This window comes from Mastomys coucha, chromosome X (genome assembly GCF_008632895.1).
Source record: "Mastomys coucha isolate ucsf_1 chromosome X, UCSF_Mcou_1, whole genome shotgun sequence".
Taxonomy (NCBI): Eukaryota; Metazoa; Chordata; class Mammalia; order Rodentia; family Muridae; genus Mastomys; species Mastomys coucha.
In genome coordinates, this window is record NC_045030.1 from 46,090,305 (window position 1) to 46,116,906 (window position 26,602).

The following is a 26,602-nucleotide window of genomic DNA, read 5'->3' on the forward strand; positions in this document are numbered from 1 at the left end:
GTGGAGAAAGAGGAACATTACTTCATTGCTGGTGGGATTGCAAACTGGTAAAACCACTCTGGAAATCAATTTGGCAGTTCCTCCGCAAATTGGACATAGTTCTACAAGATGAGGATATTTCTAATAGAATCATTTAAAAGTAGAATCCCAAATGCTATATTATATGACAGGGTGAGTTTATAATAATAAGCAATACTTAAGAGAATATGGTATGTACAGAAGTTCAAGGTCTACCTGGATAGCATAAGTACAGAAAAATTCTGTCTCAAAGACTGTGTGTGAAAGAATTCAAACAGAATGGGTAGTAGACATGTGAACTCCTACCTGGTAGTTGGGCTAAGTATTTTATTTATGTAATTTCTAAATTGTGAAAATTTCAAGCCTATAGACAATGACCTAACAAACAACTATGGATTAACTTTTAAGAATTGCTTTTATTTGGAAGCCTGCCTTACTGTCTCTCCAAAAGTATGAGCTACCAAATGAAAGAATACTTTTCGAATCATTTATAGCATGTTACCAAGCTTGAAGCTCTTATATGTCTATGACAACTTCTAGGGTTTATTCTAAGGCACTACGAGTGCATCCCTTTTCCATCTAGCTATAGAAATTATTTCATTTACTATGAATGTATCACTGGCTCAATTGGCTTTTCAATTAAGAGTCTTGATAGTTCCCATTTTAAATGAGTTTCGAGTCAAGATGTACCCTTACTATGTTTGAGGATTGACAGTGACATGTGCTAGGTGGCAGAGACCAAAGCTGAAAAGAATGAAAGTCTGTTGAATTATTCGTAAAGTGGATGATAATTCCTGGGACACTTGGTACCAATACGGCTTACTCACTGACATTCAGTAAGCAGCCTTGGTCATTTTTCTAAAGGAATTTCAGCTACTTTCATTTATTCTCTTCACACCCTAATGAAGAAGGCAGGACAGATGTTACAAATAACAGATCTGGAAGTTCAATGAGGTAACTGGTCCAATGAGGCTCAACCAAGGTATTTGGGGTAGTCATAATAACAATGTTTGTCACACAGTAGGAATTAAAATGTTATTAGATGAATGACTAAATTGATGAATAGACAAACAAAATTTAAACCCATATCTTACTACTGAGCTCCAAAAGTTTAACCATATTATCTTAACATAAAAAGGCTGATCCATTTCAATACATTCCTGGACATTTCTGACATTGTTAAAGAAAGGTAGTTTACTCTTAAAGGTACAAAATGATTTTTCCAAAATACAGGCATTTGTATGTTAGCACTGTATTTATAAGCCATTATAGTCAAGTAGGATCAAATGTTGATAATGAGTGTTTTCTTTGTTGGCGTTTAGATACATGCCATGTAATTGCAGAAATAACTAGTTAGACTGTCAGAAGGCAGTGCACTCCTGAGAGTAGAACAAAATGTTCAAAGGAATTAACCCCAAGACAGTAATTAAACCTTAGAATCATCAGCTGGAGAATGGAGCTGACACCTTGTTCTGACTCGAAACTACAAATACCCACTGTGGTTTTGGAACTCCAAGACCAAAGGCGGTCAAGCTGGTGGGGACTGATCTGTATAAACCCAGGGATGCTATAAGATAACTCCCACTCCTTATGAGCTCTACCTTATCTATCTTCTATCTGCTTCCCCTTCTCTTCCATCCCCAGATTAAATATAGACAATAAAAATGCAAGGCCAGAAATGTAAGTATTCATTTGGTAGGCTTTGAAATATCCAAAATAAATACTTTTGCTACGTTTTTACCATACAATGACTCTTTTGAGATTTTATAGACATCTATGTATTGTCATTAGGTTACAGTCTTTTTTTCTTTCTATTTAGGATGGAAGTCATCAGCTAAATTTACGGTTTTCAGGATGTAGGACAGATAGAAGCCTTTTGCATATGGAAAGCAGATTTTGAGGCATTTTGGGTTATCATCACTGTGCTGAAATGGTACTCATGGAACCCAATGGATAAAGTCCAAAGATGCTACTAAACATCTGATTAGTGCATAAGACAACTTGCACAATGAGATTCCAAACAAAACGTAAATAGTGTCAAGGCTGAGCAAATTTGTGATGAGTCATTTGCAAAGTTGCAGTCAATGGACCATTAACAACTCATACACAGGAATAGTTCTCACAGAAATGGATATTGAGATGCTTATATTTTGACTAATCAACCCAACTGAAAAAGGAGAAGAGGAATCTGAAAAAGGAAAAAGTACTGCAAGCCTGTGCCCAGTTAAAGGACTCTTGTCGTACTATAAGAAAGACTGAGAACATGAACTGAAGGTGAATAGATGATAAATATACTTTATATATACAGTGGTTATATATGCAGTAGTTCTCAACCTGTGAGTCTCGATCGGCCCCTTTCTAAGACAATTAGAAAACACACATTGCAATTCCTAACAGTCACAAAATTACAGTTATGAAGTAGTAATGAAAATAATCTTATGATTAAGTGTCACCACAACACGAGGAACTGTATCAAAGGGTCTCAAAATTAGGAAGGGTGAGAACCACTGCTTTAGAACCTGAATAGATAGAGTATTACAAAACAGTAGAAGAAAGGAGGAGGAGAGAAAGTAAAGGCAAATATGCCCTCTTGGGCTCTGTCTTGAGTGACTGGGTGAGGAGTATCATATTAGAAGAAACATGGAGAAGAGGAGCAGAGTAATAGGTTAGGAATGCAAATAAAAAACCAATATACTCAGTCTGTGATGTCTTGGGGGCTGTTTAATGGGGAGTTGGAAATGCACATCTGGAGCTCCTAAGTATCTACTTAAAATTCATCCACATGGAAGTAAAAAGAGGTGAAATGAGCTGCCTAGCACACAGCAGGACCTTTGGAAATATCTGTTGAAAGGACATTATGTTCTGTGTAAGAAGCGGGTCAGCGACAATGTCTTTGAAAACATCTTCATTGAACTGTTGGGATAAGAGGAAACTAAGGAGGAGTGACGGAGGTCAGATGAAGAAAATTTCTTTTTAATTTATTTGATGTATGCAGATGTCTGGTCTGCATGAATGTCTATGTACCAAATGCATTCTTGATGCCCACAGAGGTCAGAAAAGGGCATCAGACCACCTGAGACTGGAGTTACAGGCAGTCATGAGCTGCCATGTGGGTGCTGGAAATCAAACCCAGGTCCTGTGGAAGAGCAGTCAGTGCTCTTAACCACTGAGCTATTTGGAGAGGTCACAAGTGGCCAGACGTTAATGCTATGGAAATACAAAGGAGAATTTTAAGAGGCAGAACTTTGTCAACAATATCAAATGGTGTTCAATAGTCAATATTCATGATAACCATCAATAAAGCTGAATGCTTCAGTAGATATATGGGAGCAGAATATAGGAGAGGTTGCTGAAACTGAGGATAACAAGGTTTCCATCATCACATCAATAGGCAGAATGAGAGAGGAGTTAGAAAAATAGTTTATGTTGGTATTAGGGATTTGGGGTAATTGGAATCTTTCAGGGAATGGTCACCCTGACAGGACAAAGACAGTTTGTAGGTTAAAGACACACATTTGCACATCATAAACATTATGCCTTTTCTCAGTGTATTTCTTCATTATTTGAGTATCAGGTAAAAAAATAAATCATTGAGGGCTTGTAGAATTGAAGTTATATGTATTGTGTGGCACTTGACAGACCGAAAAAGTAAAAGTAGGCTCAATATGAGGTATTGCCCAGGTAAAACAGTGAGCTCCCTTCATACTGAGAGGATCGATCCAGAGTTACCAACCTAATTTCGCTGTTTAGCATATTAGTTTAATATTTGCTACCAAAAATCATTACATCCAATTCACAGTTCTAAAACAACATATGTTTATTATTGTCCAGGTCTGGAGGTTAGAAGTCTAATATAGGTCTTGTCATATTAAAATTGAGGTGTTAGCAGGACTGCATTGTGATCCAGGTGCCGTGAAAAGGAACTCATTAGAATATCTTCTCTGATGTTTAGAGGGCCCTCACATTCCTTGGACCATGAACTCTTTCTGATCCCAAAACTAGCAATGGACAGTTAAATCTTTCTCATATCACTCTAGCATGTACCCTCTGTGCCTCTGTCTTCCATGACAAATTTCATCAGGCCATACAGATGATCCAGGACAACCCCACTATTTTAACATCAGGGATTAATAACCTAATTCCATCTACAGCTTTAATTTCCCTCTAACATTTGATCTCCCTTGCAAATTTGTAGGATTAAGATATGGGCATATTTGGAGAGGGTACAAGTTTGCCTACCACATTGGAGATAAAGGTATGATTATGGGTAGAGATATAATCTTCTCTGTGGTACACATTGTTATAATTATCAATACTACCTTTTCAGAAGAAATATGACTAAATACATATGTAATGCTAAGGAGGCATAAATAATATGGAGAACAGTATACCCTGCCCAAGAAAGCACTTGGAGTATCCATCTCCTACTCACCTTCAATGTATGTTCTCCTCATATACTAGGGAAATTGTCTGTTACCTGGACCACTGTGGTTTTATCATAATCTACTTAATATTATTATTAAACTATTCTTTTTCCATTTTGTTCCAGCTGATGAAGTAAAGTATAGGCATCTTAATTCCTGTTTATGTAAGGATCTGCCCTGCTTGTGAGATGCCAATGGACCAATGAACAAAATGTTGCAAATGAGTATGTCTCTGCACACATTTCACCAGACTATAAATCTACTGTGGACTAATGGAACAGTTTTAGAAATCACTAGTCTATATGATCTCAAGTCTCTCCCAATGCTATGCTTCATTGATCAGCTGGAATTCAATATACTCTGGTATTACATAAAGAAGCTTCTCAGGATCCATCTGGATCAGTTCCTTCATAGCTATATTGTTCTGCTTCATGCTTGCTTCTTATGTTAAATCAGCAAGAGACTTCAGTTTCCTTTTTTCTTCTTAATTCAAAGGAGTATGAAAAGTGTTCTGTAAATGATCCACAATATTATTATTTGGATCTTTGGAATAATTGAGTTGTTTGACACCTTTAATTATGCTTTTTGGACTACGGGTGGCGTAATTAGATGCTATGCTGTACATTAACAGTACCTGTCCCAAGCTTTCAGATTTGGGGGACTATAAATAAAAGTGTGACAGCTGGGTCCAGCTTTGCTTGTCACTCACCACTGAAGGGAGCACAGCTGGAGAACTACAACATAGTTCCTAGGAAAATAGGATGCAGTCAGAAACAACAACCTCAATGAGAAGAATTTCTTTTTCTACTAGGAGAGAGGTGGAGACAGGTATTCCTAAGAGAAAGACAACCAAGCTATTTCATATCGTAAACGTTCAGAGGCCAAGAGATAATATTTTTGGGAGAGTTAGAGGCAGAGGACAATAGCTCATTCTTGAGCCAAATTACCAGGATTCCTTTTGTAATCTATGATTACCCAGAAATGAGAATGTGAAAAGCAGAGAAGAAATGGATCAGACAGGCAAAAGAGAAGACAAGCTGTGCTACCTAGAGATGCAGTGTGAGACTGAGGGCAACAGCAGCTGGGAAGGGTATAAAATAATGTGAAGGCGTTAAAGCAAAGCATACCAAGGGAATAAAATCTGACTATTTGAAATTGACATATTCATATTTTATTTATTTATATCACCTATTGAATTTTCCTGTCAATGATATATAAGATTTAAGAGGACAGTTTCTCCTACCTCTTAGAGGTAGGTATTTAGCATATAGTAAAAGCTCAATAAACATTTTTTGAGTAAATAAAGAGTTAGATCTCTCTATACTTCCACACTAGACACCTCCCATAAATTAGCCCAGTTTAATTTTCACAACAGTGCTGACATAGGCACTATTACTATCTTGATTCTATAAAAAGGAAACAAGCTCAGAGGCACAGAACTAAGTAGCGAGTAACTTACTTAGCAAGTGATAGATGTCAGCATCTAGGCTTCTATTGCTACTTTCCCCATTGCTGGGAATAAACTTCTAGCAAAAACAATTTAAGGGGAGTTTGTTTTGACTCACAGTCCAAGAGTACATCCATCATGGTGGGGAATTCATAGGGGCCAGGAGCATGAGGTGGCTGATCATATTATATTCATAGTCATGTAAAAGAGAGACAGATGTTGGTGCTCTTTTTACTTTCTCCTTTTTATTCAGATTCAGTCCAGGAAAGCAACCCAGGAAATGGTGCCACCAATAGTTAGGGTGGCTCTTTCCATCTTAATAGTCTAACTTCTGAACCTGTGTATATTACAATGGTCCTACCCAAGGCTCACAGACATTAACTAATCTACATTAAATCATGCAGCCAAGAACTGGAACAAAAATCTGCCTGCCTTAAAAGAATGACTTTAGAACATTTAGAACATTGCCAAGATACAAATAATTCTCCCATCAGTGTTTTAACCAAGAATAGCCTTCTAAAATGTAAAAAAAAAAAGGGGGGGACGGGGGGCATGCCACTGGCTCTTGTTGTTTCTGGGTGTTAGAAGGGGCTAAAGAAGGTAGCTGAGATCTGTCTATGTGTCTTTGGATGAGAATTAAAAATTGAAGGTATGTTACTTTCACACTAGGCAAATCCTAATCAACACTGCCCTAGATAGCTCCAGAAGAGGGATATTGAAGAAATTCTGAGAAAGCATTCCTAAGAGCCTAATTCATAAGGCATTGTTTAATCTTGTACAGATACTTTTTTATATTGCAGTTTCTTCATGATAGGTAGTGTCCAATCAGTAGAAATCTGTTCAATCACATGAGCTCAAACTTTCTCTTTTATATATTTATCTTTCTATATAGATATTAGACTTTTGTACATAAAATTTCATTTCTAGCAGGACTGGTGATATACGCTTTTAAGGCCAGTGCTTGAGAAACAGAGACAGACATATCTATGATAACTTGAGGCTAGGCTGGTCCACACAGCAAATCCCTGGACAGTCATGGATACATGCTGAGACTCTAATCCTTAAAATTTTCATTTCAATGGATTCCAACACCAAATGTTTTGAAAGGCAACAAATAAGGAAAACCTCAATAGGTTCCTTACAGCTCACTCTAAGAATGTAAAAGCATACTTTCAGTTCAGTTAAACTTTTGAAAAATTTATACAAGAGAATTTGTATCACTTCCACCCTCTCTCTCCCCCCTTCCAACTTCTTTCAGTTTTATGACCTCTTCCTTTTAATATTGATGTTATATATTGTATATAAATTATACTAATATTAATGTTATTATGTGTACACATATACATTTTGTGTGTGTGTGTGTAAAACAGATTATTCTATTAGAAAGTTCAATGTTATATTCAACTGCATTCTCTACAACCAAGGATGATTGTAAGAATCTGCTCTGAAAGGCCCTGCTAATGTGCCCTATCTCCCAGCTTCTTTCAAAGCTACTAAACTTGTTCTCTTGTGCCAGCTCTCCTCACCAACTGTCTGGTCTCTGGGCCTTCTGTTCATGCTACCTACACTTATTGTTGTGGATGGAACAAAGAAAACCCTCTACAAGTGTCAGTATTTGCTGGGTCTTTGCTTTATATGAAGATAGGAGAACATGGAATGATATTCTCTTAACATGTGTTGTTATCCACCATCATGTGTGTGCCTTTTGGACTTGGGGAAAGGTTGTCCCAACATGTGAAATAGTAGAGAAACATACAACTAAAAATTTATTTGTCATGTTACAGTTCTTTGACTGAGTGATGCATCTCTGGGTCTTTATTGTAATCTAAATAAATAAGCAAATTTAATGAAGTATAAAAGCTCCATAAATGACTTCCAAGTCTCAAAATAATAGATAAAAGAACACAACACTTCTTTTTCTATTAGACAGCATCTCATCACTATAATTTCTTTTCACTTATTTGACAAAAACAAATTAGTCAGAATGGAGTTCTCCATGCTGAAAACATGTTGCATCTCTTCAAAGCCTGTTTTATGCAGGGCACCTGGGTCTTCTTATTGTGATTACTAGTTGGGACAGAGCTGAGAACTATTGGTTATCCTCGGAATCATTTTAGTTGAAGGACCATGATCTCTTGTTCAAGCTTTCTAGTTCCATGACCATTAATAGAGACAGATTCTTTCTTGAATTTTAAGTAAAATAAGGATGCTCAGTTGAATTTGAATTTCAGATAAACTACAAATAAGTTTTACTGTATGAATTTGAAACATGCATATGTTAAAGCTGATTTATATTCTGTATGAAATACAAATTTAATTGGATATGTATCTTTATTTGCTAAAAATGAAAACTATCTCATACAAGCAGATATTTATTAATGACACTGTTGGAGTTGGGCTGCAAGGACTATAAGTTTTAGAGTGTTCATGTCACTACTTACTAACTGAAACATTTTTGGTGTCAAATTAGCAATTAAATAGTAAAGATATCAATGGACTTCATGGGATCCATGGAGAAACTAATGACATAATAGTTTATACTACTTAACACCATGCCTAACTAAATACTATTTATCACTACTATTGATTCTTGTTATTTTAACTAACTTTTATTTCATTTACTTTAACTTTTGCTGTTGTCTGTTTTTCATCATTATTGTTCAGTATTTGACCTGATATCACAAGTTCTCCATTTACGTGATTAAACTTAGAATGGATTTTTCCTTCGTATTTCCTTTCATGCTAACCAAAGTTTTTTTTGTCTGATTGTTTGTTTCTAAGTACTCCCTGTGACTTTCATCTTTCATCAACTAGACGCCATTCTTTAATTAATGAAAAAAGCTTTCCTGTCTATATGTTTTAAGGCCACTTTTAATTCTTGAAATCAAAGGTTGTGGCCTTTTATGCTGGAGATGGTGCTGGAGATGGTAAAGTAAATGATAATCTTTGAAATGCCTCCCTCAAGCTAATGGCTGATTAGGTTACTCAGTGAATAGCCCTAATCAACATAGATTTAAATAGCACATATGGAAAGCAAGCTATCAGAGCTATCAAGAACTCACTTTCTCATAATGTAATGACAAAATGAATTAGATTGATCTCTACTGGCCTTCCTCTTACTTCTCATGTTTTCTTTCCTCATGTTGTGTAGTGACTTTACTGTTTGTCCTCTTAGGGGAGGATCCTAGGTTCTAGAATTCTCTTCTCTAACCCACTCATTCCCATCACCATGTATCCTTCTGCCTCCCTACTCATCACAACAACTAATTGGACACATTCATTTGTCTTAACATGACAATGGCTTTAAAGACTCCACTTTCATCCCTCTCCCAAGCTGCAGACTTTTATTTTAATGCCATAAAACTAAAGAAATGAGCCTAACACTGGAATCTATGGTTTCATAGCAGATATGGGAGACCATGCAGGACCTCTTAAATCACATTGCATTATGCCCATTAATGTCTGCTTCGCATGAATGGAAGGAGGCACTGGTGCAGATAATCGAAAGATCATTTCCACTTGGTTTGGGAATGCACCACACAGTGTTGTTGTAGCTGATTTGCTTTGCTAATTATGTTCTACTGAAGCTAATATTGAAATTGGTTCACATTTTTTAAGCTCCTCTGGGCCAGAAGAGAGATGAGGCAGCAGCATGGCCCACTTTGAAATGAAGGAAAACTGACAATAATGAGGGATCCATGAAATGTCTCTATGTAGGCTAATGAGTCCACTAGATAAATGGAATAGGATCAAAGTAGAACTTGGCCAATTACACCTGGGCACTGGAAGTAACCAACTGCCTCCTGTGGTTCAATGGCCACTGAAAAGGTCAGGCATTCCCATAGCCTGTCGACAATCTGAAATCCTCTAAATTAGCAGTCTATATGAAGAGTCTTTGTGATAATACAACTGTGATCGTAGCACTCTTTGACATCGCAAGAACAACACATTTCCAGGTTGGTCCATTAGCAGTTAGTCTGACTCAATCTGCATCCAGTACAATTGAGTTAGGAAGAAAAGAACTGAAGGTGTGGCCACACTAAGGGGTCACTGGGTAAACATTGTGGGAAGATGAGAGCCTGAAGTGCCTTAGAGGTGAGCAGGAACACTTGAACAAGACCCCTGTTACCTCATCCCTTCCTCAGTTTCTTGACCTCTGTAAACACAGATATTATGTAACTAATGCCAATGAAGATTTTCCTTCTTAATTATTTTCCTGCTGGGCAACTAGACTATGGTAGGATTCTATATATTTTTCTAGAGTCTTGACTTCTTGTTTCTTTGTTGTTCTTGTTTGTTTGCTTGATTGCTTGTTTGCTTGCTTGCTTTTTGACATGGCTAATTCAGAGATTAATTATGCATTGGCTTTCTAACCTTACAAGCTGCCGCAGGGGACAACTGACCTATTGAAATGTGTTCCTCTCTTTCTCATTGCAGTCTGCTCCCAGTTCTCCAGAGGGGTGTATGCTATCTTTGGATTCTATGACCAGATGTCAATGAACACCCTGACCTCCTTCTGTGGGGCCCTGCACACATCTTTTGTCACACCTAGCTTTCCCACTGATGCAGATGTGCAGTTTGTCATCCAGATGCGCCCAGCTTTAAAGGGTGCCATTCTGAGTCTTCTCGGTTACTACAAGTGGGAGAAGTTTGTGTACCTCTATGACACAGAACGAGGTAAGAAGAAACATCTATTTATCTGTGTGGGTATTCACGTGATGATGATTTTCATACTTTGCCACACCTGCATCCATTTCTTCTAATAGATAAAATATAATTCTCTTTTAAATTTGTTTTTAGTATTTAGTATAAATCAAACATAAAAATATATCAATGGTAATTTTAGAACCTAATTTTCCAAATCAAATACATATATCTCCACTAAGAAAAGAGACTTGGGCTAAAGCTCTGGATATTATTTTTGCAAAAGAGCATGCCCAGAAAAACTTTATTTGATATAAAATTCACAAAACATAGAATACCATCAATAAATTTTTTATCTAAAAAATAAAAATTTCTATGCAATGCTATGTATGTACATATGTGATCTACTATGTCTCATAGTAATGAAAGTTCAATCTGGAAAGTTTTAGGAAAGAAATTTTGTGAGATTATGATTGCCTTTTTAACATATATTAATTAATTTGTTGAAATATACACATCATAATCCAACTAAATGTACTTCCCAAGTCCAGTTGTCTATGAGGTTTTTCTCCATGAAACTGAGGGACCTTATCATCATGACATTCCATCAAACACTACTTTTATATCAGTCATTTGCCTGGAGACTAAATGCAGATGGTTCCCTATGACTCCAGGGTTTCAGATTCAGAGTAGGAAGAAAAACAGGAAAGGTCTGTCTTCCTGGTCTTGGCCATACCTACAGCAAAGCTCTTTCTCATCAACATAATTTGAAAAGTTAATTTGTCCCTAGGAAGCCTTGGTTTTCTTCATATTCCTCTTATTTAGCTGTAGCACCAGATCATGTCAGGAAACACGTAAAACCTGTGTGTGCCTAAGATATATACCAGTAAAGGGGATTGAACTTCACCAATCTGGATCAAGATATGAGTGTTCTAATTCAAGATCTGATACTAGCTAGCTTTCTGATCTTGACCAAGTCACCAAAGCTCTCTTGTCCATGGTCTCCTAACCTAAAGTAAACCCCTTTTAATGCAGAATTCCATGCCTCTGTGATTTTTTTTTTTTTTTTGTATCTTAGAACCAATTTAAACTTGCATATTAGCAGTAAGTTAATCCTGCGATTCTACAAGCTGCTATCTACCCTTTTTGGTGTATTCCACCTCTGAGACAGATTGGTATAAAATATAGTTCCAATAGCGGGGAGCAAGAAGAAAACCATTCATGCAACAATTCATGAACAACCGAGAACAATGTCGAATTGAATGTTATACCAGCTTCTGGTTGCTTTAAAGACTGTAAAAATGTAGCATTCCAAAAATGTGGAATTTTCAGAGACAACTCCTTAGAGAAACTGAGTCTCTATGGTAGTACTTATTGAGGAAAGGAAAACAGGAACACCAGTTTAAAGTTGTAAACAAAGAACTACAGGCAATTAGAGAACTCTGAAAATGGCACAAATAGTTTTCTCCAAAGAAGACTCCCACTATGGGTTATCCAATATCAAGGAGTCAGAACTGAGATCATATACATAATAGTATATTGACCGAGAAGGTTGTATTCATGCATTTAGGAATATTTTCATATATATAACAACAATTAAAAGAAAATGAGACTGAATTTGAGAGACAGCAATGGATAAGAGTGCATGAGAGGGGCTGGAAGAAGAGAAGGGAAGGAAGGAAGGTAATTATAGTTTCAATACTTTAATAGTTATATATATGTATATATGCATATATATATTTAAAAGAACATGGGCAAAGGACAATGTAAGAAAGGAGCTCCATGTGTCTAAGCAAAGCAACATTGTTTAAATATTATTTAAAATTCCTAATTTACAATTTACTCAAGGAGTTTTCTTTGGTTAAACACAGAGAATGAATTAGCTCATTTCCATATATTGAATATAATGCAATATGGAGCATTGTAATTTAGTTTTCAGAACGGAAGGTTGAAATCAGCAGTTTCTCTCCTGAAACTGTTAAAATTAAAGATTATTTCTCCTAATGCTATAATTCCATTCATTCAAAAGAAGACCCAAATGCAATACATGCATTCTCTTGTCATCATCTATAAACCATCTCTGCTCATTAGGTCTCTACTATGAAAAAGAAGGCTGACACATACCTATGGTTTGCTTCTTATCTCACTAAGTAGTACGAGCATCTATATTGTCTGGCAGCAAAAACAAATCTTCCTTACTGATGTAAATCTGTTTCTCTCCTCTGTAGCTACTTAACAGGAAGGACTAATCTAATGTTTTTGAGAAATTCATTACATAAACTTTAACATTAATTTCCATTTTGGAAAGTCTTCTCAAAATATTATTACAAAATCTATCACAAAAATTTAAGAACTTTCTATTGCCCACATGGGAAAGAAATACAGTCTGTTCTTTAAGATTCAGTATACTTATACCTCAGCCAACTAGCCATCCTTTTCTCCCTATGAAACCTTATAAGACTCTCTTACTGTATGTAATTCCCATTTTTCATTGTTGTCAAAATGTGCCAGATCCATGCCTCTGATTTATCAGCTTTACTTCCTCTAGTACTGCCTGAAATACTCTCCTTTATTTTGATAATGTAAATCATTTCAGTTTTTCTAAACATATAGGAAATTGTACCTCCCTCTTCATTCATTTAATAGTGGTTTAAGTTTACAATGATAAGCAAGACACATATGGTTCTTACTGTCATAAAGACTACTTTCTATGGGCTAGTGAGATGGCTCAATGGTTAAGAGCACTGGCTGCTCTTCCAGAGGTCCTGAGTTTAATTGTCCGTAACCACTTGGTGGCTCACAACCATCTATAAGGGGGTCTGAGGTCCCCTTCTGACCTGTGGATGTATATGCAGCAGAGCACTTATATATTAAATAAATAAAATTTGTTTAAAAGATTAATAATAAGAGAGACAGACAAAATCAAGTAAATAACAAATTATAATTGTACATTTAGATAATGCACTATGAAAAAAAGATTCTCTACTTTATACATGCTGCCAGAACAATCAGTCCTACCATGTATAGTCCTTGGTTGGTGGTTGAGTCCCTGGGAGCTCTGAGAGTACTAGTTAGTTCATATTGTTGTTCGTCCTAAGGGGCTGCAAAACCTTCAGCTCCTTTGGTCCTTTCTCTAATTCCTTCATTGGGGACCCTGTACTCAGTTCAATGGCTGTGAGCCTCTACGTCTGTATTATTCAGGTACTGTCAGAGCCTCTCAAGGAGATAGCTATATTAGGCTGGCTTCAGTCTCTGCTCCATAGTTAGTCTCTGCAACTCCTTGTGGGTATTTTGTTCCCCCTTTTAAGAAGGAACGAAGTATCCACACTTTGGTCTTCCTTCTTCTTGAGTTTCTTGTGGTTTGTGGGTTGTTCTTCCTGTATTCCGAACTTGTTTCCCCAATGGGAGGAGAGGCCCTCGGCCCTGTGAAGAGTCTGTGCCCCAGTGTAGGGGAATGCCAGGGCCAATAAGTGGGAGCAGGTGGGGTGGCAGGCATGGGGAGGGAGGAGGCAACAGGGGTTTGTTCTTTTTTTGTTTGTTTGTTTGTCTTTTGGAGGGGAAACTGGGAAAGGAGAAATCATATGACATGTAAATAAAGAAAATATCTAATAAAAATATATTTTAAAAAGGAAAAAAAGAAAGATTATAATGCTTAGACCTAATTTGTAAAGGATGCCAAGTGACAACCTTATTGAGGAGGGGCATTATAATCTGCAACTAGAAGAATTGAAGGATACAGCTTAATGTGGAAACAGCCAGGGCAAACAACCTGTAAAAATTAATGAAAGACTAGTATGGGTAATGATTAGTGAGAAGAGAGGTGGACGGTTGAAGGATGATGTAGTTAGAAGAACAGAGATAAGAGGAGAGCTGTATTTTAGACATGGAATATGATCTGGAACCATGGTAAGGAGAGGAGATTCTAAAGTGGGAAGGCATTACAAGATTATAAGGAGAGGTGTCAAATGACCTGATTAAAGCTTCTATAATTCATAGAATGGTAAACTAAGGAAAATCAACAAAGCAAAATAGCCGTTGTAGTCCTGCAGGTCAGAATGATAACAGCTTGACCAAGGCTGGAAGTAGAGAAAAGTCTGAGAAGTAAAAATGGTGATGTTTTTAACTAGACCAGTTTTGAGGAGCAGAAATCTTGCCCACCTCTAAACAGCCAGAACCCCCTTTTGTCTATTCACTATTCACTTGGTGCTTAATATAATGCCTCCTAGAGTTATTTTATTTGGTCAGATATAAAGCACCCCAAGCCCTCATCGCCAATGTGATAGCAAACTGTTCTTTAAATTACACAGTACAGCATTTGTTATATTTGATTTTTTTTCTGTCAGTGATCATCCCTTGCTTCAGTAGTAAAATGTTAGGGAGATATTATAAGATCAAATACAATTGTAGAATATATTAAATTATATGAGACATGGAAGATGAAGAGAGATCGAAGGGAACCCTGATAATCACTTTCAAGGAAGCTAAATATACAATATTGTGACTCTCCTGTTTTGGTCCAGGGATAAATAAGAAGCCAAAGAGTGGGTTATGCTTCTGAGGTCATTTAAAAGATATGTTGCACAAACATGGCCAATTTTCTCTAGTGTTATCAAACACTGAATAAATTGGTGGAATATACTGGCTCTGCTCTAATTTCTGTCTACAGACAAAGGTCTGATTCAGGATTTGCAAGTCACTGCTTCACTTAGTTAATAAAATGACACCTTGCTTCATTAATATCAAGTTAGAAAATATGCATTTGTTTCTACATACATAAAAGGTCACTGCTTAGGAAAATTATGAGGTTGACTAACTGTGTTACCTAGCTCCTCTATAACCTTTCCTTTTATCGACTTCTCTGTTACTTGTTTACCTAGTCCATCTCACAGTACAGCATTCTATGCTTGCCCTCCCTGTCGGGAATAAAACCACAGCTCTGCCTACCCTTCCTCCACACCTTCACAAATCTTCATGTCCTGCATTTTGTTCCTGTTGATTAATAGTCTTTCTCTGCTAATGACAACACCTCAGCTCACCAATTTATTCATGCCAATTTATATGGTTACTAATGACTTCATGTATCTGGGAGAAGAGAAATTTCTATTCAGGCAAGGAACTTCTATAGAAATAGAACCTTAATCCAAAAAAAAAAAAAGGTTTTCTTTTTATTATTATCACCTTTAATTGGCACACACTAGTTATACATATTCATGAGATACAATGTGATATTTTGATACATGTATACATTGTGTAGTGATCAAAATCAAAGTAATTAGCATATGGGTCACATCATCTATTTATCATTTCTTTATAGCAAACACACTCACAAAATTCCCTTGTGGTTATTTTTGAAACATGCAGAATATTGTTAACTATACTCATGTTTCTGGGCAACAGAATACTAAAGCCCAGTTCTTCTTTCTAATTATAACTGTGTACCCATTGACCAAGTTCTTTCCATCTTTTTCCCCTCAGTCTCTGGTAACCACCATTTTATTCTCCACTTTTACAAGTCAACTTTAATCTAAAGCTCTTGGGTACCAGAAATCCAATTTGGGATGCTGCTTACATCTTCTGCATATTCATCCGCACAGAAGATTCTAAAACTGTTCCAAGGAAATGGTCACCTCTTTCGGTTAGTACACACATTGGGGAGGGGAAGTATGTGAAAGTGTTCTAAATAGTAACACAATCTCCTCCATAATAGTGACATACCTGAGAACTGAAGCCAGGCTCTCTTGAGTACCTGAAGCCTCTCCTTGGCTTCAATGAGCATAACCCATGGAGATGAAAGAACCTGGCCCAGCTGTTACTGTGGGCTTAGATAATGAGATAACAGTCTGGGTGCCCTCTGAGACAACTAGTGCCAACCTTCTTTCCAGCATTCAATAAACCCCTGCTGTCTCCCCTTCTGAATCTGAAACTCCCCACCCAGTTCCCAAGTAAGTCTCTGAAAGTCAATAGCCCTTTAAGAGACATTGTTATCTTCTTTTAAAGGTTGTGGTAGAAACCAAGAAAGCTATGGGAATTATCCTGTTGGTCAACATGGAACTGTTGAGCTTTCTCTAGCATTAGGTTTCCCTAGATCATTTGTGTTATTTAAAAGCACAGTTGGTTTCTGACTTTGACAAATTGACAATCCTACTGTGGAAAAAAATTAAAACCAACTGTTGCCATCTCTACTGGTGACATTTGCATTTATTTCAGCATGGACCGTAAGAGAAAAAAAAATAAAGTTTCTCAGACAGCTAAGATGTTGGGGAATTTTTAGCAGGTCCAAAGGAGTGAGAAGATTCCCCAAAATAAGGACAGAGAGAGGCCTTTCCTAGGAGGATTATGAATGCTTCTAGATTGGTTGGGTTTTAATTCTCCTGAGATGAGCAGAGGCTTCCTGTTCTCACACCTTTCTGCATGCTGACATCCACACTGTTTACATGTCTTAACTTCATTTTTTAACTTACCTTCTTTTACCAAATAAGGTGCAAAAACTTTCCTTTTTACTGTTTTTTATTCTTTCTCTTCCATATCTTAGCTGTATTTTTCTCCTCCTCCTCCTCTTCCTTCATCTCCTCCTCCTCTTCCTCCTCCTCCTCCTTTCTTCCTCTTCATGAACATACACACAGACTTATACAGAGACAAAGAAACAAATCAGTAATTCTCATGTTAGTGTGTGTATGTGTATGTGTATGTGTGTGTGTGCATGTGTGTGTGTGTGTGTGTGTGTGTGTGTGTGCATGCATGCATGCAGTGCAAGAGAATTCGTGTTAGGCAAGCTTCTACCACTTAGGTCTGTGCCCATATCTCCAAAACTTTTTGTTTAGGAAAGGTCACATTAAGTTGTCCAGGCTGGTTTTCAATTCTTTCTGTAACAGCTCAGGTAGACTCTGAACTTGCAATCCTGCTCCATCTTCTTCAGTAGCTGGGATTACAAGCCTGTGCACTCTTGCTGGAGTGTATCATATTTTAAAAATAAGAGTGACTACTATTTCTTAAGTATTTAACATGTATACTAGGTCTTGAGTTTATAGATTATCACATTTCATCATGGTAATATTTATATACCTATACACCTGATGGAACCAAGGCAAAAAAATCAAATGATGGTTTTTAGACTTATACAACATCAAAATAGAAAAAGAAAAAGTCACATATCACCCTAGTCTGCCACATTCCACAGACTACACGCTTTGCTCTGGCTAGCATACTGCTTCCCACCGTCTAAATATTTAAAGGCAGCAGGTACCCCTTCCTTAATTTTTTCTGTAGCAGTTCTTCAAAGGACACTGTACTTAGACCCTCCATACATCAATTGTATCTATATAGATACAATCCAGTTTTCAATTTACTTCTTATATCATAGTGATCACAAAAAAGTACAATATCTTTTGGCACAAGAATACCAGGGATTACCATAAACAGACAGCCAAAGACCCAAGTTAAAGGGCAGATGAGTCAAAATGGTAGAAGCAGAAAAAGGACAATGTTTTCGATGCAGGCAGAATGCAGGTTTGGAATGAACAGCTGTGGTGGGGCCTGCATCTAAAGCAAGGAGAACTCACACATCCCTCTCTGGCTAAGAGAGTTTCTGTAGCTCAGAAAAACAAGAATCTACATGTTCATACTGCCAAGGAGCTGTGCCTGGTTGTGTCAAAAAGCAAGGAATGACCAATGGTGGATTATAGCAAAGATTATCTTTCCAGCCAAGTGCTGTGAGTAGCAAGTGCCTCCATCAAAACAAATGTTGTTGCTTTGTTTTGTTTTGCTTTGTCTTGTCTTTTTCTCACCCACTTCAAGATCTAATGAAAGGATATACGAAGGTGACAGATGGCTCCAATTCTAGTCATGTCCTTTTGCCTTCTGGGAAAAGTGAAGTCAAGAGAGTTTTTATTGAAATTCAAGTTACTTTTTTATATTTGAATAAATTAGGAAGGCCCAGAGAGTACATTATCCTGTGAGAGACAGATACTAAATTCCCCTGTTTGAGCAGCAGTAATCAGGGTTGACAGGACCTAAGACAGTTGGTAGTTTCTGCAGCCTGCTTAATCTATTGTGATGAGTCTTCAAATATGAGAGCATCTTGAGAGCCTTACGATAATACTAGTGAATGAATATTTGGACTGGGTTGTGAATAAAAGACTGTGCATATGTCTATAATGAGGGTTTCATTGAAAATGAAAATACTGGAGCTGTCATATTTTTAATACTTCGATTTGCACATCCTTGACTGCTTTGGGGCATAAAAAGAGAAAGTGCCGAGCAATTTGTTGTCAGCTCTTGAAATAAATTATCATTTAAACACGTCCTCTCCACAGAGGTTATTAGCTTAGTAGCTCCTTCATTTCTGGGGTTGGACTATCAGTAGGGGAAGAATAAAAACATCAGAAGACATTAAAGTATCCTTTCAAAAGCTGGATATTAGTTACTGTGGAAATTGTTCTCTTAGTAGCTTAACATATTTTTGCTGTAGCTCTCCAATGCTGCAGATTAGACTGCAGCAACTATTAATAAATACTGTCATATTTTACAGCTGTCATGCAAAGCTGAAAAAAGGCTTTGCTGTGATTAGATCCTGTTTACTGTAATATTTCCAGCTCAGACTCAGAAAGGCAGTTTTCCTATAAAGGTATTTCCATAAGTAGAATATTTTTTCCATCGAATGACATGACTAATTTTAATATAGTGTTAACTCCTTGATCACAGTGAATTCGAGGAGGTTGAATTGATTTCACAGCCAGAGGAACATTCGTCTCCAAAGACACATTTAACCAAAACATCAAATTTTCTCTCTTGGGTTGTCCTTCACGTGTGGAGATGATACTCCTGTCACAAGATGTGCTTTGAGAGTCCTCTCCCTCTTAGGAGGAGAAGTCTATACTGCCCGATTATATTTCTTTTCCTCTTGTCTTCCTGTGACTGACTGAATTATTTTCAAGATGGCTATTCAGGGTTTAGGGTAGGAGTTCCTTTGGTAGGCTAGCTAGAATTCTGTTTCCTGCCCCAGAATGTCATTATTGTGGCAAGAGAAATAAATCTTTCTGTCTCACTACCACCACCACCATCGTGCTTTAGCATGATGTTTAGAACTGTATTTGCATCTTTAGGGAAAGAAGATGACAGCTGGCAGAGTTGCTCTTTTGCTCTGACCTTCCATTGCGTTCATTAAGTTCCTTGAGGAATTAACCCTCAATGATCTGAATATGTAGTTCTTAATAAATGAATGTTCTTCACAGTATTAGGGGCTAGCTGCAATTTGCTACTATTTCTGGGTTTGAGCCTGATTGATTGTTGAAAAGGAGACAGATTGTGTAGTAATCCTGCAACTGTGACTTTGAGGTTTGTCTCTTGGAGCCCTATAGACACCAATTCAAGGGAGGGTAAAGTATGTGAATTACAGAATACAATGTATATAGTCTTTGGCATCAAGCTGAACAGAATAATATGTCCAATTAATTTTAGTTCTTGTGATTTTATTATAGTTTCAAAACTTTACCCCTCATTGGAGGAAGAAATAAATTCTGGTTCCCCAGGGGACATATTACAATATATAAACACATTTTAGTAGTAAAGAAAAGAAATACTGTTAAACATTCTGTAATGTACAAAGACAGTATCCTCTCCTCCAGCATAGAAGTATCTGCTACAAAATGTTGATTGTTCAACCAAAGACTGCATACACATGGTGGGGCTAATGGCTCTGGCAGCATATGTATAGTAGAGGATGGCCTAGTTGGTCATCAATGGGAGGAGAGGACCTTGGTCTGTGAAGGTTCTATGCCCCAGTGTAGGGGAATGCCAGGGCCAGGACGCGAGAGAGGGTGGGTGGTGAGCAGGGGGAGGGAATAGGGGTTTTTTGGAGGGGAAATGAAGAAAGGGGATAACATTTGAAATGTAAATAAAGAAAATATCTAATAAAAGAATAAGGTAAACTGTATATATGTAGTATTATATGTAGGATAAGTAAAATTTCAAGTTATATCTTAGAAAATATTGTGGAAAGTTGTGATTTCAATGAAGTCTCTTTGAAGATATAAGCCTAGTCAATCCCGTGCAAACTACTGAGTACCCACTATGTTTTCATTACTGCTTTTTGTGTAAAGAGAATCATGGAAAAAACACAGACATGACTTTTGTGTGACATCATGCAGAGAAATGGATGTCTATGTGGACTTACAAGAAATCATTGTGTATCTTTGATCACTTGCAAATACTGGTTTCAACCTCACTTATTTAAAATAAACTAATTTATAGAACAAAAAAAGATGTTGATTGTAGGAAGACAGTATTGAGTCAATGGACTGGTTGGTGGAAGTCTTCAAGACACTGGCTATGAACCAATATACCACTAATTGAGAATTTCACTGTATCTTTATTGGCATTTACAACAATGTTCAATATCCACTAGTCCTTAACTATGAATAGTTTACATCATGGCCAAAGAAATGGGTTAAGAGTAATGCACATGAAATAAGTATGAACTAGCACAAGAGCTATATTGTGTGGAGTAGATTTCAAGCCCCAAGGGAGACCAAAAAAGAGAGAGTTCCTGATGGGGCAGGTTAGAGCCATCAGGGAAGGCTTCATGGAAGTCCTCAATGGAGCTGCTTCACCTAGAACCAAAACAAAAAGGCATTTCCATCAGTGCTCTCCAACATAAGAGATCAGGACAAGACATACAATAAAAAAAAAAATTTTAAAGGAGCACTGTGCCTTTTACAAAATGAAAAACAATTATAGAGCTGTTGAAAATAGACAGTGAACAAAGAACGGGAGGGTGATACTGGCAAAATTCCATTTTTTCAACTAATGCTCTAGCAAGAGTGCATTTTACAGCAAACTCAACCAAACTCTCTCCCCTTGTCTATCAGTCAAACACATTGTTTGGTAGCACCACGGCTGCACAGGATGACTCAACTGAAAAAAAAATGTACAAGAGCAAGACAGAATATGAAATGCCAAGGAATAGGGGTGGGGGTGGGGTCCATGAACATGGACGACAGCTTGTCCATTCTGCAAATTCCCTGTGGAGCACCGTCATTCAGGGAAGAAGAAGGGACTTGAAGACTACTTTCCTTCCCCATTTTCAGGGATCCGTTCCAATCAATAAGTTGCCAGTGTCAGCTTTGTAGGCTCCACAAATGATCTGATGAATTCTCTGGTGCTAACTGCCTCAGCAGGCTTTCTCAGCAGTAGAAGAGAGGCTAATTAAGATCCTGTCAGGCAAGAAGGCTGACAGGTTATGTTCCTGGGCCCCATTGAACTTTTAGAAGGTATTTGAACCTCACTGCAGTCAGGCAGCACTTGGCTAGGCACTGATTTCATAGTAGGCCTCCAGTTCATTTCCACAGGTCCTTGCATCAACAGGCCTCCGTTTTGTTAAGGATTTACATCCTTCTCCTTGGGGTAATTAAGCGCCAGTGTGTTTGCTTTCAATTGCATTACTCTGGCTCTCTTTCATTTGAATTTTTAATATGCTTGTAAACAAAGACAACAATTAATAGTCAGGTCATTTTCCTTACTAAATCATGTGTTTGTGTGCTGAGTATCTTACCGACATACAGCATATAGAGGTGAGCTTAGGACAAATAAAGGTAGCTCCACTTCTCACAGAAGGTAGAAAATGGGAGAAGCATATGGAACTCATTATACCAAGTGGTAGGTTAGACTGAAAATATAAATAGCTTCCCCTCCCCCAAATAAAGGTTTATATTACTTCACGGATAACAGACCTGCAGTGAATTCCTAAGTACAAGAGAGATATTTGGAGTTTTTTTTTTTTTTTAACTGAGGATGTCACAAATTACATAGTAGATTGTTTTTTGAGCCCATATTTACCTCCTCATAGGCATACAGTCACATGCAATGCTGGCACTATAACCCCTAAGATTTAAAGATTTAGGAGTATAGCATTCATCTCGGCCGTATAAAGGAAAGAGAAGGCTCAGAAATAGATACATGTTATCCAGGAACATTCTGTCTCCTCTCACATAATCAGGGTTTCTAACCACTGTCAAAGATAAACACAGCTGGACACCCGACACTTTAGCAGATTTTAGTCAGTAACATAGTATTGCAATAAGGAAAGAATTCAGCATAAACTGAAGTCATATTCAATTTTTACAAAAGTTCCTGGGTACTTTAGAGGAAAAAGTGAGGAAACTGGAGTATCTGCATAGCTGTCCTCAATCACCATGTAAGTGAAAGATACAAATAACTAGAAAGCTTGGACCACGGGAAACACATGCTGTTTTGTTAAGCCATACCTACTAAGCTCAGCCTCCTACTATCCAATAGAGACTGGGCCACATAGGCATTATACTTAGATATTGACTAGATGAAATAATAAATTCATTTTTCAACCTTGAATTTCTCAGACAGACATTTTAGAATGGGCTATGATTACCATAGGAATGTGGCCTCGAATTGTGGGAAATTACGTCTGAGATTTGCTCAAGCTCTGCCTGGCCAAGCTTGAGATCTCCTCAACTAGAGGGCTTTTAGAGGAGTCTGACAAGAGTGTAACTAAGGACAGAATCTTTGTCGCCACACACCAAGAACACCCTGTTGTAAGGGGTGAGTGGTCTAGTTAGAGGAATGGAGAGAATGAATCATCAAACCGGAACTCTGGTTCTAAGCCCATCTCTGTCTTAAAATATCAAATTCAAGTTGCATGGCCTTTCGAGCCCCCAGTTTCTACATCTGTAGAATGAAGGATGAATTCTGTCATTCTTCAATTAAAATTGTCCATCAGTACAGGGTTATGTAAGTGAAGGAAACAGTGTACCTCTTCATAATAAACCCACAGTTTAGAAAGACATCCCAGATATGTAAATCAATAGAATCCAGCACAAATGTTAAGTGCTGTAAAATTCCGGAAACTATTACAGCATGCCTTTTCCAATGACTATTCTTCCTGGGGGTTGAATATGCAAATATCTATCTACATTGACTCCTTTAACTATCGAGAGACTACTCAAGGCATCAAAATATATCCTATTTGGTCATCTCTTAGTAATTGTCCTTGAGCCTTTCCAAGTCCTTTGAGACGAGGGAGAAAAGGAAACAATGTCTAGTACAATGGGATAGCCTATTAGATCTCAAACTCTTTCCAGGTAAATTTCCACACCATTATGCACTTGTAACATTTTTTTCTTTGAACAATACTTGCTGAGTTTTTCAACAGTGGCCTGCCTGTCATGCCAGGCTTGTTCTTGCAGCATCTTAAAACATAGTCCCACAGGCACTTTCAGTGTCTGTGCTTCCTGTATATGAAATAAATATCTCTTAGTAGAAATTATACAAGAATTTTTATAGTAAAAGGTGAAGAAGTTTTGTTGCTTGAATATATCGTTTCTCAAAGATTCAAATGACTTACTAGTTAGAAGAGTTAAAAATTCATCTGAATTTTACAGAGGCTGTGTGACCTATTCCCAGTTCTGGATCTGTACATTTAATTTCCCCTTAACCATTTACTTTGATGCCTTCTCTAGACTTCTTTTTCCCCAGAAAACCCTTCTGTTCATATACTTTTTTCAGAAATCCTATCTTTGCGTCTTTTAGATTTATTTTAGGAGTTTGAATGTTTTGGCTACATTGCGTATATGTGTACTATGTGCCTAGTATCTAAGGGTCTCAGATCCCTTTGAACTGGAGTTATGGATGATTGTGGACCACCATGTGGGTGTTGATACTCAACCTGTGTCCTCTGAAAGAATGAATGATCCTAATTACTGAATCATTTCCACAGCCTTGAAACCTTGTCTTTGAATAATCCACTAGTATCCTTCACGTTCCACCACCATGAACTAACTCCTCTACACTAGTGCACTGTAACTGTGAATGTTTCAACATACCACAAGTAAAGCACCCCTTACAGCTTTTAGTCTCTTGCATGTGGCATTTTATTTCTGTCATTTATAGTCCTTATTTAATTTCCCTTCAACACACACATACATGCATACACACATGCACATATGAACATATACACTGTCTTAGTCAGGGTTTCTATTCCTGCACAACATCATGATCAAGAAACAAGTTGGGGAGGAAAGGGTTTATTTGGCTTACTTCCACATTGCTGTTTATCACCAGAGGAAGTCAGGACTGGAACTCAAGCAGGTCAGGAAGCAGGAGCTGATGCAGAGGCCATGGAGGGATGTTCTTTACTGGCTTGCTTCTCCTGGCTTGCTCAGCCTGCTCTCATAGAACCCAAAACTTCCAGCCCAGGGATGGCACCACCCACAAGGGGCCCTACCCCCTTGATCACTAATTGAGAAAATGCTCCACAGCTGGGTCTCCTGGAGGCACTTCCCCAACTGAAGCTCCCTTCTCTCTGATAACTCCAGCCTGTGTCAAGTTGACACACAAAACCAGCCAGTACATACACATATACACAAAATTCTGGAAAATATCTTATCCTCCAAAGTCCTGCTCAAATAGTAGTCCCTGCTTACTGACCTCTGCCCTCTTAGTTATTTGCCTATACCTCTGGCACAGCATTAAACATAAAAAGTTATTATTATTAATATTAGTAGTATTTATTTGTTTACATACTTATCTTCTGAACAATACCACCAGCTTATTGATGGAGTTGTTCTCTTGTTCATCTCTGTGAGCACTATATTAACTGCTGAGTAAATCATAGTGATTGATTGTTACTATTAAGCAAATTAATGAGGGAGTGAAATAACCTTAGCTATAAACAAGATGCAGAATTGCATAGGCTTTGGAGACATAATGAAGGACATGGACATATGCTTACCCTACAGTGTGAATAGAACATGTTCTCAGATCATGCATTAGATAGTTATGTGCCTCCTGTATACTAGCCTAAACATGATTTTGAATCTTCCTGTGACCCAAACTTCATACCAAATATACCATATTCCTGCCCCAACTGAGAAGCAACACAGATATTTGAATGCTAGCAATCTTAGTTAGAGGCTCTAGGTAATGGAAAGATTTTCAAAACTCTGCATGGTTCTTGAACCTCAGCCAGTACAAAGCCATTCATTTTGGGGGACTTTCAAGGGCTAGGATGTAGCTGTTGAACTATTTCATACAAACTACATGAATTATCTGAAGATGGGAGTAAAACGATATTAATCTCCACAGATCCAATTATAAAACTAAAGAAAGAAAATTACTTTAAAATGTTTGTGTAGGTAATGCTACAAACACAAAACAGTGATGTGAGAGCCAATATAGTCTGTTTGTGGTTATCCACACAAGAGGCAAGCCAGACCATGATAATCTAAATGGCATTTCTTTCAGAATAAAACAGTGTCTTATAAAAACAGATATCCTCTTTGGACTTCAGCATAGTTTGACTTTCCTGAGTATGGAAAGTAAAGACTATATTCCAACGAAAGGAATTTTTTAGGATGTCTCTTTGATTATAAATTTCCCATGTATAGAAAATACCATCTTGACTGGTTAACAGGACTGTATAAGATACAAAATCATGGTCTACGAAACCAGAATTAGGAGAAGTAAATACAAAAGTGAGGTAGTATCAAAACATTAAAAGAAAGAGAAAAACCAAAGAAGTACTGAGCAGTACTGTACCTGAAAGCATATTGAATAAGGAATACAAATAAGGGACAAAGATAATGATCAATAAACACTTGTAAGCCTGATAATTTTTGCAGAGGAGATTTGATATAGGACATTGTACTACCTAAACAATTCAAATTACATTGACTGTAAAATTTCCAGGTTCCCACAAGCCAATGGCCGACATATTCCACAGATACACTTTATGCTACTAAAAGGCTGAGCCAAGGCTCCTAAAGATTAATCAGGTTGCTTTCTCTCTTGGAAAGCTCTCAACAGGAGCATGTTCCTACGAAGAAGTATTGCTTGTTTCCACTGGACACAGATCATGGAGGGGAACAGGACAATACTATTTACTAAGGGACCCATCCTTTCATTTTTTTAAATAATTCTCACAATTATTTTTATTCAATACTCCATCATGATCTCTTTTAGTAGAGATTTTCTTAATTTACAATATCTCCTTTCCCAGGTTCCCCTCCAAAAGAAAAAAGAAAAAGAAAAGAAAAGAAGAAAA

At 37.4% G+C, this 26,602-nt stretch overlaps 1 protein-coding gene across 3 annotated transcripts in view; it reads left to right on the forward strand.

The window, feature by feature from the left end:
* Gria3 (glutamate ionotropic receptor AMPA type subunit 3) overlaps window positions 1–26,602 on the forward strand; it is a 269,423-nt gene that overhangs the window by 62,702 nt on the left and 180,119 nt on the right. For all 3 annotated transcript variants that reach the window (XR_004113737.1, XM_031354592.1, XM_031354721.1), the window contains exon 3: window positions 10,327–10,566. Coding sequence is in view for 2 of the 3 variants with exons in the window: in XM_031354592.1 (XP_031210452.1) it covers window positions 10,327–10,566 (240 nt within the window). In the remaining variant the exon portion in view is untranslated. The remainder of the gene's footprint in view (window positions 1–10,326; window positions 10,567–26,602) is intronic.